This window comes from Protopterus annectens, chromosome 16.part0, assembly GCF_019279795.1.
Source record: "Protopterus annectens isolate FY-2018-M chromosome 16.part0, PAN1.0, whole genome shotgun sequence".
Classification (NCBI taxonomy): Eukaryota; Metazoa; Chordata; order Ceratodontiformes; family Protopteridae; genus Protopterus; species Protopterus annectens.
In genome coordinates, this window is record NC_056750.1 from 244,732,025 (window position 1) to 244,748,730 (window position 16,706).

Consider the following 16,706-nt stretch of genomic DNA (forward strand, 5'->3'; position numbering starts at 1 on the left):
AGTTTGCAGATGACTGCAAACTGGGCCATAGTAGAAAACACATCTGACACAGATATCCTTCAGAAGGGTCTCACAGAAACGGATAACTGGTGCCAGAGCCACGGCCTAAAGTTAAATGCCAAAAAATGCATAGTCATACCCTTCGGGAAAAACAAGGTTACCCCTAGCTACCAAATAGGTGGAAATCCACTGAGCACAGAAGAAGTTATCAGGGACCTGGGGACCCAGGTTGATAGTAGTCTGTCATTCGACACCCATGTAGCTAAAGTAGTTAGGAAGACCTTCTACATTGCCCACCTTATCATGAAGGGATTCTCATCTAGATCAAGGGAGGTCATAGTCTCCCTTTACTCATCACTCATCAGACCAATGATTGAGTACAATGCCCCATTCGGAATGTATCTGACCCGACACTTGCAGCAGCTGGAGAGGCCACAAAAGTTCCTCACCAAAAGGATAAAGGGTCTCAAAAATCTGTCCTATGCTGCCCGACTGAAAGAACTCCAGCTCTATTCAGTCACTTACCGCTTGCTCAGAGGTGACCTTTGCCTAACATACAAGGCCATGTCAAACCCAGATTTGATGAATATGCTTCACCTCAAAAATCTAGATCCATCAGAGCCACAAGGGCGGAGACTTAAACCTTGACACGGCTATTAATAGGATGTGCTGGAGGGATAGATTCATCACCCAAAGACTCCCTATGCTGTGGAACAAAATCCCGGTACATGTGAGGCAGAGCACCTCGCTGGCCTTGTTCAAGAGAAATCTTGACCAATGGATGGGAGATCGCAGATATACCCCAGGGATTACCTCAGTGTCACTGCTCGACAGAGGCACAGCAAAATAATGGGTATAGTTCCCCATACTAAAGGGGTGGCGTAAGCCACAAAACGATGGGCTAGGCTTGTAAATGCCCTCGGGCAGATAGCCTAGTATGAACCTATGAACCTATGAACCTATGAACGGTTGTTTATGCAGTCACCACTGCAAATGGAGGGACTGGTGTAAGGCTATAGTGCAGATGCACATAAAATACCATTGGGAAGGTGGCTGCCTTGGATGCTACAAACTGTGGCTCCTGGAGTTAGCAGTAAGGTTTGGAGAACTTGTAGCTTTGTCTGTTCTAGGAATGCTCTGTGTTGACTGGTGTTCGAAATGTACTGTAGAAACATGATTCAATGGGTGGAGGTAAACTGCAACTTGGATTTGCCGAGTGTGATCCCTAGCAGGTGAAATATCCTGGCCAGAGACTGGGTCTGTGCTGTCAGCAGTAATCTGGTAGGTGGAGCTACAAGCAAATCATCCAGGTAAAGGAACACCTTAGCTCTCTGCAGTCTCTGCTCAACTGCAACCACTGTCATGCATTTGGTAAATACCCTGGAGGCTACAGCCAGATCAAAGGGAAGTCTTCTTAACCTTTTAATGATTGGCCCCTACACTAAAATACAGATAAGGATCATTTGACAGGTTGGGACTTCTATCAGTATTCTTTTTGAGGAGAGGAATTTTGTGTGCGATCTTGTCAACTTTGGCTATTACATCCCTTATCTACTTGTTCCTTGTGTTGGAGAACAAATAGGATACATGCAAGGACAACCTTCCCACTGTCTTCACAGAGGAAAAGTTGGAGAAGCTTTAGGGGCACTGCTGACTGTTCATGAAAAGCCTGCTACCCTCTGACTGTCAGACACTCCACTCTATGCTACACTGATTGTTTACATTAGTGAAGGTGTCTTAACCTCTGGGCATTTCCTGCTACCCCAGTGGAGGTTGCTGTAGTCTCTGCCAGAGTCACATCTGATTCTGGCTGCTTTGTGCTTGCGTACATACTTTGAAGTGATGGAATTTTCTTCTCATATGTGACAGTCTTGCCCTGTTCTTCTATACTTTTCATCTGCTTTTCTACTCTATCAACAAACAAGAATGCACCTGTGAGTGGCAAATCCATAAAACTCCTTCACACACTGCACAGAATCAGTTAGCCAGAACCAGACATACCAATGTAATATACTTCTGAATGAACCTTCAACCTTACTGTAAGGTACATTGACCATAGGACTTAGGAACAATCATGTTATTGCAGTCAGACCATGTACTTCTTTCCTTCTTACCTCATGAGGAATGGCTCTGCCTCCTGTAACTATCTTATCCAGGAGGTCCCCCTAAAACATTGGGGAGTGAACATGTGCCTCTCAAGCCTGCCCATGGTACTCAACTCCACATCTGGAGAATGAACAGTCAATCTGACACAGAAGCAGTTTTGAGAAAAGCAATACTCCCCATAGGGTTTTGAGTCCTCAAAACTGAATTTTCAGTCCACAGGAATGTAAAAAAAAAAAAAGTTCTACCAGCCTTACAAGGAATGGTTGCACTGTATCAGGATTGTTCTATGCTATCTTCATGGCATCTTTCAATATATCCACCAATGGTGGAATCACCAAAGAGGGTTTGGGGATTACAACTATATGTTGTCTGCAGTCACCTTAAGTGGATGGTGAGGGATATGTGGACCATTTGCTTTTTTCTTGGGTCCTCAGGGAGAGAAGCAGGAGATATGGAGTTTCTCTTATTCTCTCAGTCAGGGGTTGCAATGTCCTCTGCAGACTCAATGTGGTTGGTTTGGCCATGGATTTATAGGGCCTTCTGGGTGACAATCAGAGGAGAAAGAAGAGAAGACTGGATGCTTCTGGTCCTGCACACTTGACAAGGCTCTGGGTGTTGTGGTTCCCTCATGAACAAAATGCCATTAAGAGAGTCATGTGGGCATAGGTGACAAGGTCTGTATCATCACAACTGCAGTCACCTGCATCTACAATGTCATACACTGGATCTGGTTTGATATCTGCTGTAGCATCAGGCCACCCCTGACAGTGGAACAGTGAGAAGGTAAGCTGCCATTGGAGGCAACCATCACCAGAACAGTTATGGAGTGACAGTCTAAGATAGGAAAATGACAGTTGTGTTACCAGGGGATCCTGGTAGCTCACATGGCCCATTGTTGGGGAGTCCACCAGTGTCAGAAAGATTTTGGCTGAATGCACCAGTAGGGCATGGTAGGGTGCTGGAAACAGCCATGGAGTCCTGGTACCAGTGATTCCTTGCACCAAATGACATTACAGCCATTCTCACCTCTCTTCTTTCACTTCCCACATAGCTCATGCAAATTCTTTTAAACAGATTTGTGGCACTGGAAGGTGGGTGGAAGGACCCTGGGAAGTAACTCAGAGTGGCAGCTGGAGGAATTCACCAAATAAACTATTTTCTGGGCAAACTTGCTCATGAAGGCTGGGCTCCAGAGCACTGCCATTTTTTTAATCTTATTTTACACATATTTATGCTGAGGTATACATTTATTATTCTTGACCATTTGCAGGTACAACTCATGCAAATAAATTCACAAAAGCACAACACAAAAGATCTTTTCAATGCAGGAATATACAGTATATAAGAAATGTTTAAAGTCAAATAATGAAAAAGTTTGTGAATACAATTAAGAATAATTTAATTCATTTAATATTTGCCAGCTGGGGTAGTGCAGTGATCCAGCGGACCATTTTCAGGCTCAGCCTGGGAATCAAAAGAGAAAAAAGCTCTATTACACAGAGAAAAAGAGGTTAGTATTATCTTTGCAACAAACGGTGTTAGTAGCAGGTATACACAATATGTTTATGTACATTATTTTCATTTTTGAATGTACTCTGCCCCTAATTTATTTTAATTCAGCACTACTGAAAAGAGAATGAGGATATAATAATGTAAGGAACAGAAGGATTTAGGTGAAAGGGTGTTTGCTGCTGTGAGATAACAGGGTCCTAGAGGTGCACTTATGGAACACAGGCTATGGCATTTTCAAACTGAGAATAGTACCAGGCCAATAACTGTAGTCTGACACTGAGAATACATCAGAAACAAGTGACTCTGCAGTCAAACATAAAATAAAAGTAGTTGAAAGAGATTGTTTACATAGACAACAATGATTAGTGAATTTAGCAGCAATATCAAAAAAGAACACCGTCAAGAGTTGTAAGCTGAGCACTGACTCTTGCATTCAAACAGCAAAGCAACAACTAAGAACTGCAGTTCTGAGAGCACAAGGGACTCCTGACAATATGACAGAAAATAGCCTGAGAATGTTCTATGTACTGAGTTAGCCCTAATGCCTATGGCACTGTCTCCTGAATATTGCAGATGATGTTCAATTTTTACAGGATTTATGAGCTGTATTTTAATGTTGTTGTACTCTGCACTGAAATTAAATTAAATTAAAAGAATAAAAAAGGTCTAATCTGGGACAGATAGTCTTTTACTCCACTAGCAGAGTGTTATCATTGACACTACTAATAGCACCTGGAATTAAACTAAAGGCAACATACTCCAAACAGGCCCCTCCCCCAAATAAAGGTGCAGTCTGATGCCCTGAAGCACTACAATGCTACACTGTTCCTAAAATTTAAAACATGCTCCTTACTTGTTTTTGTGGTCAGAAAGTACATAAAGTCTCTGTCTAACTAAAGCATTGCAACATAACTATCTGCTGATAATGTTTAGTGGGATAAAGCCATGACTGGGTCCAAAATATTCAGTTTTTTTAGAACTTGAAATATGAAATAACTTTGGGTACAAATTCTAGCCTCTTTAGGCACAGCAACTACAGAGGTAGTCATCTGCTGAAGAAGGATTTGATTTTCTTGGAAGAAGGAAGAGAGAACAGCTATGGGAGCCATAGGAATTGGGGCTGAAATACAGGGGCACAAGGTAATTCTAATCAACTTTTTGGAGCCATAATGTCAAGAGTGCATGTCTTATTTACCATGGTCAACAAAAAGTGGTGCCACAGGGTCCCCTGACTCATTTTTTGTGAGAGTAGAGGGTGATGGAGATTCTGAATGCATTCCTCATAAGGAGTACTAAGGAACTCCAAGAGTTAATTCCAATATACGTTGAGCCCTTTGCTTGCCTAATCAGAAGAAAATATTAGTAATACATCTGAACCCCAACAAGAGTCTGATGTACAACCCACTGGCAATACACCTGATGATTTAGACCTGTTGAGAAACACAGCAACCAAACCTGTGTGACAGTCTTATAAAAAGTGTTTTTTGTAGGGGTGTGGGTGTGCACTGTGAGCACATGTGGGAGTAATCTGCTTACCCTTACTTAAAAGTCCAAAGTCTGTGGGGGATAAAAGAAACAGCCTGCAATGATAAAAAAAATAGTTACATACTGTGATCTTGCAGTACAGCAAAAATAAAAACATTTGGAGACTGTTCAAATTCAGGCACTCAAATCAAGAGAAATTATACCTGATGGAATGTTTTTTTTTTTTCCTGCTCAGTAGATCTGCAAGTAAAGACACCAAAGTTGCTCACAAAAATGCTGAAGGATCCAGGTGGGCAAGGGTTGAACATTCTGTCAGCAGGACAAAACCAGACTTTCACTTCCTCCTAGATCCCTGTAACAGTGTCTGGCATATTATCTCAAACAAGACTAGAAAGCTAACTCAATCATATCAGACTGCAGTCCTTACTGGAACTGGTTGGCTAAAACTGCAAATAATGCCATGTATTTGACTAATATCAAATATTAGTGCATGCACCTGGTGTATTATTAGCAGCATGGGAGGCACAGCGCTTGCCGCTCACGCTGGCTGAAGTATTGTAATGCATACAAATATAGAACAGTCTGTCCTACTACTGATCCAAAAAGAACATAAAGAGAAGTGAAATATCCCTGGAAAGAGCAAATTCTACAGAGCTGAACATCACTGACGTTAACGACCCAAACTGCCATCAGGGGAAGGGATAAAAAGAAAAGCTACTTCTGAGGCAGTACATTGGCACTGATACACTTGACGGGACACTGTTATAAACATCAGTGTTTTATATGACAAAAGTAGCACCACATGGCCACAGAGTCCACATAAGGAATACTTGCTAGAAATTATTTCTTTTGCACAGCCTTGCTGAGACAGAAATGAGAGAACTACAGTGCAGTCACGGCCATTTCTAAGCAACCAGAAATTAGCCAGTAGTGAATAACTATGCAAGGTGCCTTTGGTAGACTCACAAGGTATTCCTTCTCTAAAAATGAGACCATCACAGGAAGAGATCATGGACAGGAAGGCTACCCTCATACCAATGTGTGACATCCAACATCAGGTTTTAATTTATTTATTTATTTTATTTTAACATTATTTTACCAGGATAATCTAAACTGGACTCAAAATCCAGTAAGGAAATGAAGGTGTCTCTGTCTGTTCTGTAACCATGTGCAATACTTTGTACCAAGTCAGCATTTCAGGCCTAGTAGTGCTGTACTGGCAGTACTGAGGAAGCCAAGATTTGTGTGGGTACTGCAGCCTTGATTAAAAGGAGCTTCAACACCTTTCACCACAGTGTGAACAAGGTAGAGCAGAAGCAGATTTCATAAAAAGTGACGGCAAAGAAAACTATGGCAATTTGTAATAAAGCCAGCTTCCAGTAACACAAGATGCCTCCACCACATCTACCAGGAAAGGATAACAAAGAGCTCAAAGATCTTGATGGGTTTACAGTAGCAACAGTAACAAGAAACATGCATTAGCCACAGATCATTAAGTTCAAATAGCTTAAGACTATCCTAAGAATAGTACTTGGTATTGGCAACCGACTAGACAGTACAAGAAGCTGTGTTTATGGTTCTGATGTCTGCTAGGGTCAAGATGACACCACAATCATCTACCTGTACTGTTCTTTGGGTCAAATGAAATAACGTCAGTGGAGGATTTTTGTAGATGGTTGGTAATACGAACTAAGGAGAGCTGGAAAAGTGTTTTCTACATGTTATTCTTTCTGCATCATAAAATTATGCCACAAAATGTTTCCTGAAGTTAATATTAATGATAGATGAATGCCTGGCAGACGAACAGCTCAGGATGTAATAGAACAGTCCTGGCAGAAAAGACAGCAAATATAAGAATCCTTGCTAGCAATTTAATGTCTAAAGTTACTTTGCTAATTTATACAGCTATCAAGAAAGAAGACAATATTAGTGGGAAATACCTACAAATAAAAGATAATTTGCTCAGCAGTGTACATGGAAAAGGTCTGCTTCATAAGACAACATATCATGCAATTATATAAAGTGCCATCAGATGCAGCCTCCTAACAGTGTAAGAATTTGGAAGTGGGGCATGATGTCAGAAGTGTTAGGATTTTAACCAGTCTTACCTGTTGTTACTCTCTTATGAGAACACCACACAGAGCTACTTATTGGAAGTCAAGACCATTTGAACAGAGCCCACATTCTTACTACTGAAAAATAGTCTTTACCTGAGATTACAAGGAAGCGAAAATTAGCAGTCACCTACATACAAACATTAGAAAACATCACAGAAATCTGAACAATCACGCAGATAATTATTTCAAGCCCTGCTCCTTTGCATTAGGAGTACAGCAAGTCCACAGGCACTGATCAGAGAGAAGTTGTGTAACCTGTCCTGTTTATATTCCCTCTTCTCAAAACTCTGAGGCAGTCACAAAATGTTTACATCTTTATGCTTTTTTAACTACCAAGCTGAATCAGTTGTCTAATTCCAACTTCGTTCTTTCCATCACCTTTCAAGTTTGCTAGTTCTTCTGCTGTAACTAGCTGTCTGTGGGGTTTACACTCTGAAAGGCACATCCATGTGCTGAACACAGTCTTTGTCACACACCATGGATTGAAAAGCAGGAACATCAGTATCGCTTCTTCCGAGGTACTCTGTCATCCAGTGGCACTTCTGCCATCAGTTTCTATGAAGGAAAAGATCAAAACATCAGACATAGCACCACTGCGTTTTCTTACGTGGCTCTGAGATTGCATTGTTTAAAAATCAGCATATACTTTTAAATAATGTTTCAACAGGTCTGCACTTACTTCTGGATCAAGCATCAGTGGCCAGTTTTATTTTCTGCTTTCACCATGACTGTCAACTGGCCCAAACATCTTTCCAATTTATGAAAAACTACACTCTGAACTGAACTGTTTACTCCATTAGGCAGTGTTTAAAGCTTCTTATGATTCCTTCCTCATAAGACATGTCTTATGGTAGCTAAAATATAAAACAACTGCATAGGAAATTACCTTAACACTACCTCAGTTAGAAGGTCAGGTGCTGTTGGACATGTCAATGGTACTAGAGTAAACATATAAGAGGATCAGAAGGAAAGTTCCATGTAAACAAGCTTGTGTGTCAAGGCCACCCACTGTTACCTCAGATACACTGTAAACCCAGAGAAAGTTTGTAGAAAAGCATAATACCCATGTTACCTCTCCTTTTCAATAGACACTAGTGCTGCATATTACAACACGTAGACCCACTGACAAAATAGTTTCCATATAAAGTATAGGAAAAACAAAAAAGTGAATAAGGAATCAGTTGCAAGTAAGGAAGGGAGAACCTCACATCTTCTATACAAAGGGCTCATAACAGACCTACTAACCTGACAAAAATGGACTCCATTTCAAGCACCAGCAGATATCTGTGTTACAAATGGTGCTGCAGATTCCTAAGAAATGAGAGCTGTCAAACAGTTTCCCAGCTGTAATGGCTAGATCAGTGTCAAGGATAACAGAGGCAACATTTTGCATGGCAATACAGGTGGATTTAATATACTCAGGCTTGAATGGAAAAACAAACCTGAAGGTGGTGTTGCCATTATATACAATAACTGACTATAAATAACTCCACTCCCCTACGGATCCGAAAAGGAATACCTCTCATCCAAAATCAAAAATAGAAAGTTTGTTGTGTATCTCAGCTATATACATTCCACTATGCAACATTTCAACAACTGAAGATCTCCACTAACAAGAAACAGTTATACAAGGCAACCTCAATATAGATTGACAGTTCATCAACAATGAAACTTCCTCACAATCAATTAACTTGTACAGCTTTACACAACTAATCACCTTCTCCACTGCAATCAATAAAATTTCTGACAGACACTCAATTTAGATTGGATCCTTAACAACAAACCAAACACAATTCAATCATTTGACTGTCCACCAGACACAATAAGTGATCACCTTCCAAACTCTACAGTCAGAAATTACTATAGCTAATCCAAAAACATAATGTATAACCAAATAAGTAATCCAACAAAACAATACAACAAAATTTAACAAAGACACCTTTGCCAGTGCTCTAACCCAACATAATTGGAAGCTATTAAAATCCATGCCACATGTTGCCACCTTCACACACTTTAATGAAACTTTATATATATATTTTAACAGCCTAGTGCCTGTAAAAACAAAAATGGTAACATGAAAACAATTTCACTAAAGACAATATTAAAATGGATAAACAAACCTATCACATCAAAGAAATCCAAGACTCCTTTAGTCACCCTTAAATAAACTTGTATATCCCAGTCAAACTTCCACATGGACTCCTTTTAGTTCTAACACCACTGACTCAATTCCATCACAATTCATCTTCTCCTGTTTATGGACAGCACTCTCACTTCATCTTTTCCCATTTTCTACATGAGGTTGGGATGTCATGACACTTTTGCCATCTCGCCCTATTCACTGCCACTCTCCTATCTTCTTCGACAGCCACACCTGACTGTTGTAGGTCTTCTCTCACACAATCCATCCACTTCTTTGCTGGATGCCCTCATTTCCTCTTGCCTTATTCCTGTCTATCCCAATTCATCTTCACCAGACTATCTTCTGTTTACGTATTCAAACCACCATAATCTGTTCTCTGACCTTTTCTGTAACTGGAGTTACTCTGGCTTCTGCTCTTATGTCCTCATTTCTTCACCTGTCCCATAGTGTGCATTCTACCACCAGTCTCAGGCACTTCACCTCTATTACCTCTAGCTTTATCAACTGCTCTGCCTTTACTGCCCATGTTTCTGTACCATATAGTAGTAGTGGTCGCACCACTGTTTTGTACACCTTACTTTGCAGCTATTTTGGCATTTTTTCTGTCATACACTACTCCTGACATTGTGCCAGTTGGCTGTAGCCCCTCTGATTCGAGCTTTGATCTCCTTATTCAGAATTCATTTCTCCTCAACCACCCTTCCCAGGTACTTGAAGCTGTTAACCTGTTCCACTGTTTTCCCTTCTATCTCAGTTTTCAGTTTCTTCTGATTTTTCTCATTTGCTACCATTACAACTGTCTTATCTGTACTTAGTTTCATCCTATATGCTTTAAGTTTTGCATTCCATTCCTCCATCCTTTGCTAACGTTCTTGGTCAGAGTCTGCCTGTAATGCCACATCATCTGCATACACCAACTCTGTTGACCTGTCCCCTCCAACCTGTTTGCTAATGTAGTCCATCACCAGTATGAACAGCAGCTGAACCCTGATGCGCACCCACTCCTCTGGGAAACGCTCTGTAAAACCAAACACTGTTCGTACTTGAGTCACTGGATAGTTGTACACAGCTTGCATTAATTCTACCAATGTTTCTGATACTTCAAACCACCTTAGGACTGTCCAGATCAGCTTTCTTGGGACCTTGTCATATGCTTTATTCAAGTCTAGGAATGCCCAGTTGGACCCTCACCTCATTTCTAGCTTCTTCTCAAGTATCTGTCTTATTGCAAACATCAGGCTGGTTGTGCTGCATCCTGATCTGAATCCAAACTGTTCATTTCCCATTTTACTTTATACTACTATGCATATTCATTTATCAATCATCTTCTCCAGAACTTTCATGTACTGTGATAGGAGTTTGATACCTCTACTCTGCCCACAGCTGTGAATGTCCCCTTTGTTTTGAACACTGGCACTAGTATGCTTGTTCTCCAGTCATCTGGGATATGCCTTTCTTTCCACACTGCTATGAGTACCCTCAGGAGCCACTTCTCCTCTGTCTCACCCAACATCTTGATAGTCTGTGCTGTGAACACATCTGAGTCTGCTGTTTTCCCTGACTTCATTTTCCTTAATGCTGTTCTTACGTCTGCTAGGGTGGGCTCTTCCTCTTCTCCCACCATAGGCTGTGTCTGGGGTAGTACATCTTCTGCAGGGTTTTCTTTATTCAGAAGCTGCTGGAAATACTCCTTCCATCTACCTTTTAAGTCCTGTGGACTGGTGAGCAGCTTGTTGCTGGCATCCCTTATGAAGGGTGTTCTTTATTTCTGCCTTCGCCTTGCAACCTGATAAGGTTTCTATGTGGTATTCATGCAGTCACTTTCCAGTAGCTGGTAGAGTGCCTCTGATGCCTTGTTGTTTGCTACAACAACTCCTCTCAGCCTCTGTTAGCCAACTGGAATTCCTTCCCATCTTGGTCTGTCTTTTCTATCTCCCACTTTTTCCTGCACTCCTACTTTCTTTTGGTGACTTCCTGGACATCTGTATTCCACCACCAGCTTTCCTTATGTACCTTATTTCCATACTTGGCTTGACCACATATCTGTTCTGCAGCCCTCACACATGCTGTTTTGAGGTGCTGTCATTCTTCTTCAACTCCAGCCATTTCCTCTTCTTCTTTAGGTGCTAGAGCCCTGAGCAATTTCTTGAACTGCTGTGCTTTCTCTCCAGTCAACATCCTAGTCTTCAGCTTGGTCTCTGTTGACCTTAGAGCCTTCTCTGACTACTGCCTGCAGCCGATTGTGGCAACCAGTAGTTTATGCTATGGGCTGACTGTTTCACGGGAGATGACTTGACAATTGCTGATTCTACCTTAGTGCCCTTTCTTTATTAGGAAGTACTCTACCTAAGTTGCATGTTGGACACTTTTCTATGTGATCCTGTGACCGTCTCTCTCTTTCTGAAATGTGTTGGCTATTCTCAAGCCATATGCCACACAGAAGTCTAGAATCGTCTCTTCTTTATTCCTGATGCCCCGCTCATGTAGACTTAGCCGGTCCTCATATTCTGTTCTGTCTGTCCCAATATATGCATTCAGGTCACCCATTATCAACACCAATTCCTGTTGTCCTCCTTTATCTAGTGCGTCCTAAACTGCTGTCTGAATGCACTCTTTTCCTCACTATCACAATCCTGCTGTGGGACATAGGCTGAGATTATGAATACTGTTCTATCATTACACTGGAGTCTGATTGCCATGACTCTGTCACTAATTCTGATGACATTCCTCACTACCTTCTGAAGCCTCTCCCTCATCATAATCCCCACACCATTACTAGCCTATCCCCCTGAGTAGACTCTAGATCCCAAGCCAAGTAGCTTTGTTGCACTGCCCTTCCATCTTGTCTTCTGGATACATAGGCTGTTCAGCCTCCTCGTTACTATCATGTCATCCACTTCCAAGACAGCATGGTCTCTTCTTCTTCTTCTTTTGGCTTAGGTAATAATACCGATTCACTTCCCTCACTCCCACCATCCCGTCCAAACCAATTTCATCCCCCTTCATCTCTGTCTCCACGTCTACTATAAGGAAAACATACTGATTAGTAACCAACTGACTTTCAAATGAATATCTAAAATATGAATGGGTGTCACACGGAATTTGGGACTTTCACACTTATTACCACCATGAAACCCAGAATCCAGAGAAAGATCTGGGTCTTAAGAGATTCAGAATCCCACCAAGAGAAAAAAACAAGACCATGTCTGACATGGAGTCAGGCATCAAAAGTATTTTGTCTAGAACTGAGTCTGTAAAAAGAGGTAATTTGCTTGAGATGGCAGAGAGAGGATTTTTCCGGGTAATGACTTTGTGATTTATGAAAGAAAAACTGAGCAGTGTAGAGGGGGCCAAAAGAAAGCTGTTGTCCAAAATGGGGGGTAAGTATATTCCTCTCCACTGGAATCGGGCAGTCACGATCTATAAACACTTAGTAAAGACTCTATCTGCTGAGGAAAGTCCAAAGGAGAATGGCCAAAATGTTAAATATTCAATGTCTTCCATGCCTGAGGAGTTTCCGGGGATATACGATTTCAGTATGTGGAAACATACATCCTGCATGTCCAGCATTTTTAAAACATATAGAATCAACAGCACCATTAACGCCCTGAATTTCCTGTAGACCACAAACTGTCTCTGGTCCTTCAAATCCATTACAGGCTTAAAGCCTATGACTGCTTGGGAAATAAAATAAACATGAAGAAAGTACAGTTGTATAAGATCTTGCCATAAAAAGAAGTTATGTCTTACCATAATGCTCCATCTGTGTTGTCAATCTTTACATATCCTTGACAGTGGGTTCAGTTCTGAAGCTCGGAACAGACTCGGACGTTATTCCAGCTTGCTCGTACTAAAAACTCTCGAGCTCAGCTCCACCCATAATGCTCCTCACCAAATTACCTTAAATCAAGTTTGTATAAACAGCGACAGACAAGCACCACCGCAAAAGAGAGAGAAATGAGAGGTCTTATCTGAATCCAGAGAAAAAAACCTATGTCACCAAGGAAATCTGATCAACCATAACAAACTATAGATTGGGGGAAGGACAGTGTGTATGTCAAGGATATGTGAAGACTGACAACAGAGATGGAAAGTTATGGTAAGACATAACTTCTTTATCTGATGTTGTCAATCTTCACATACTCCCTGACAGTGGGACAGAATCTCCAGCAACCTAAATTTTGGGAGGTCTCACTGAAGAATATTCCTGAAGATCTCTGTTGCTTTTTACAACCTGTCTCGCCGTGTTAAATGAGTTTAACATGGCGAGACAGGTTTAAAAAAAGCAACAGAGAATCTCCCTTGCTTTTTTTAAAGCTGTCTCGCTATGTTAAACCCATTTGACATAGTGAGACAGTTTTGAAAAAGGCAACGGAGAAAGCAAGATCTCCGCTGCTTTTTAAAGTGTCTCGCTATGTTGGATGGGTTTAACATGGTGAGGCAGCTTTAAAAAAAGCAATGGAGATGCTCTGTTGCTTTTTTTAAAGCTGTCTCACTGTGTTAAACTCGTTTAACATATCGAAACAAGTTGTAAAAAGCAAAGGAGATATTGCGTTCTCTGTTGCTGTAAAAAAAAAAAAAAAAGTTATACTAATGGAAAAAGTCCGGGCGACCGGACCTTTTTCCATTACTATAACTCTGATTTACAACGTGCATGCTGACCAATCAGCGTGCACGTTTTGGAATATTAATGGGGGGTTGTTGTATAATAAAGCAGTTTTGTGTAGTTTGTAGTTAGGGGCCTTTTAAATGGAGGGGAGGGAAGAGTCTTTTCAGTGACTGTTGTAAGTTTTGAAACAGCAGTATTAATGATGTGAAAGAAAACAAATACTTTTTTAGTTGCAACAATTGCAGTCTTTCCAGTATAATAAGAGAAGAAAGACTTGACAAAAGAGAGTTAAATGTTTAATACTAATACGCTATGATCTGAGTTGCTGGGATGGGAATGGGCTTTAAAAATGCACTGGTTACGTTATATGTAGAATTAAGATAGTATTTCTTATTTTTCCAAGAGTGACTGTCTAGATTAATGTCCTTCACTTAAGTTATAAATATTTTTTGTAAGCACGTAGGCTTTAAAAATAAGACAAAATGATGAAAATGCTAAGTTTCTTGCATTTGAACAGATATTAGCTTTTTTTCATTGGCAAATATTCAGTGGGAGTCAAGAGCTCTGCAGTTGAAGGCAGATTTACTCTTTCATCAGTTACATTTGCAAAGCTTCATTGTTGAGTTATTTTCCATGGAGACGAGCTGTCTACAAGTGCAAGCAATTAATCTTGAGAGTTATGAGTATTCTTTGCTGAAGGATATGCAAAATTTGCAGTTACAAAGAAACAGTTCAGAGAAAAATAGTTTGAAATTATGGGAACTGAATAAAAGATAGCAGTTTCCCCAGCAATCTTGGTACTTTAATGCATTTAAAGAACAGTGTACAATTTTAGTTAAAGATAGCAAGTGTACTTTTTCTTAACATTAAAAGTTAATGTTTTCTGAAAGCATACAAACTTGTTTTTTCACATCTAGAAAGGGAATGGAGACATGAAGAGAATAGACAGTAGTCAGTGTAAGTGGAAACACAGGCTGCAGAGTGATCTTTAGCATGGTTGACATTAATGCTTGTGGGTGCAGCTGTTGATTTTTGGAGCAACTATTCCCTGGAGGGTTAAACTTAATTTTTTGAAAAGATACATACTTTTTTGTGTTTTCTCTACGGTAACTGGGATGTTGGTGGGTAGAAAATGTTTGTTTGAGGTTTTTCAAGACTTTTGTTTTAATGAAAACCATGGATTAGGTTCAAATGGAGAGGAAAAAACTATAAAAGATCAGCCTGCCAAACATTAGTATGTGCATGAAACACCAAGATGGAAATAAACATTCAAAAAGTGTCATGTATAGTAGATGGGAGCAATAACTGTTTATCATAATGGCTATGCTACCCATATCTTGAAATGTAAATGGCATTACACCTATAGCACTAAGGAAAGAGTGTTGAGTTACTTGCAAGATGGCTGCACACTGAGTAACAGCTTGTTTCTAGCTCTCCAAGTTTGAAAACAGAAACTAATCAGAGAATGCCAGTAGATTTGTGTTTATGGGTAACTTTCAGTAACTGACTAGTAAGGACACTGCCTGGATGTCAGGAATTAAGAAATACAGAAGACCTGGAAATAAAATCAGTTACAAAAAGTGAGAAAGAAACAATGACTGGGGAAAGTTCTGCAGCTTTTCAGCAAAAAGCAATGCAACCTTCAGACATTACTTCCGTAACTTATAGGAAGATACAAGACAACTGCATACATTCCTGGTTAAACTAAACAAAACACTGATGGAGTATATCAACACAAACAACAAAAGGATGGAAAAAATGGAAGAAGCTTTAAACGTGTTCAGATGAGGTGATAAAGCTGCAGAAATCAGAGGTCAAAATAAAGAAAATGCTGACTGAATACGAGACTGCTCTGGAAGAGATGTTTCAAAAAATAATAGAATTGGAGGAAGGAGAAGAAAGGGAAAAAACTGAGATTTCAGTTATAATGGAGAAGCTGGAAGGAACAGACTGAATTAATTTTATGAAAGTACAAATAAGCAACTGGACTGGTATTCCACAGCAGGAGTTGTTAGATGAAAGGGCGCATTGAGTGTATGCTGCAAACCTAGCTGTAAGAAAGCAACCTAGACCTTTAATAGTAAAGATGCAATCCTACCAGCAGAAGGAGTGGATTCTGACCAAACTGTGCCAGAAGGACAAAATACTAAAAGTTGGAGACAGCAAAGTGTTTGTGGAGAATGATTACTCATTGTACACCAGGCAAAAGAGAACTAAATTCCTTCCACTATTCAGAGAATGTTGAGATGCAGGTATAAGATCGAAGCTGCTGTATCCAGTTGTCTTTAATGTATTTTTCTCTGGAGGGGTAAAATCATTTTTTGATGAAGTGTATGCTAAGGATGAAATGCAAAAGTTTGTCCAACAAAAAGTGAGCTGTGAAACAGGAGATTTTTCTTGTTTCCCTGGTAATAAAAACCACAGAGAAACTGTACCTGTGAAAACTTTTTCAGTATTTCAAAGGCAAATGTTGGAGATGAGGAAGGGAGCATGAGACTTGACTAGAAGAATCGAGAGTATGTTGGAAATGAAGCAAAGACTGATTTGGCCGATGAACGGTAATAAAATCAGTAACTTCATGTGGGATTACACTGCAGTAATTATTTGTGAAATATGACAGAAAAAGAGATTCTGGAAATGTTGGACTTTTTCAAAATTTGTTGGATTTGTGGGGGACTCTAAAAATGTATGCCATACTTCATGTCATTTAATGTTTGGAAAAATGCTTTGGGGA

At 40.3% G+C, this 16,706-nt stretch overlaps 1 protein-coding gene across 2 annotated transcripts in view; it reads right to left on the minus strand.

Moving 5' to 3' along the window:
• Nucleotides 1–3,406: 3,406 nt before the first annotated feature.
• The window catches only part of RNF31 (ring finger protein 31), a 1,258,066-nt gene continuing 1,244,766 nt past the window's right edge, over nucleotides 3,407–16,706 (minus strand). For both annotated transcript variants that reach the window (XM_044058825.1, XM_044058826.1), the window contains exon 22: nucleotides 3,407–7,775. In XM_044058825.1, the coding sequence (XP_043914760.1) occupies nucleotides 7,719–7,775 (57 nt within the window). In that variant the 3' untranslated portion in view covers nucleotides 3,407–7,718. The remainder of the gene's footprint in view (nucleotides 7,776–16,706) is intronic.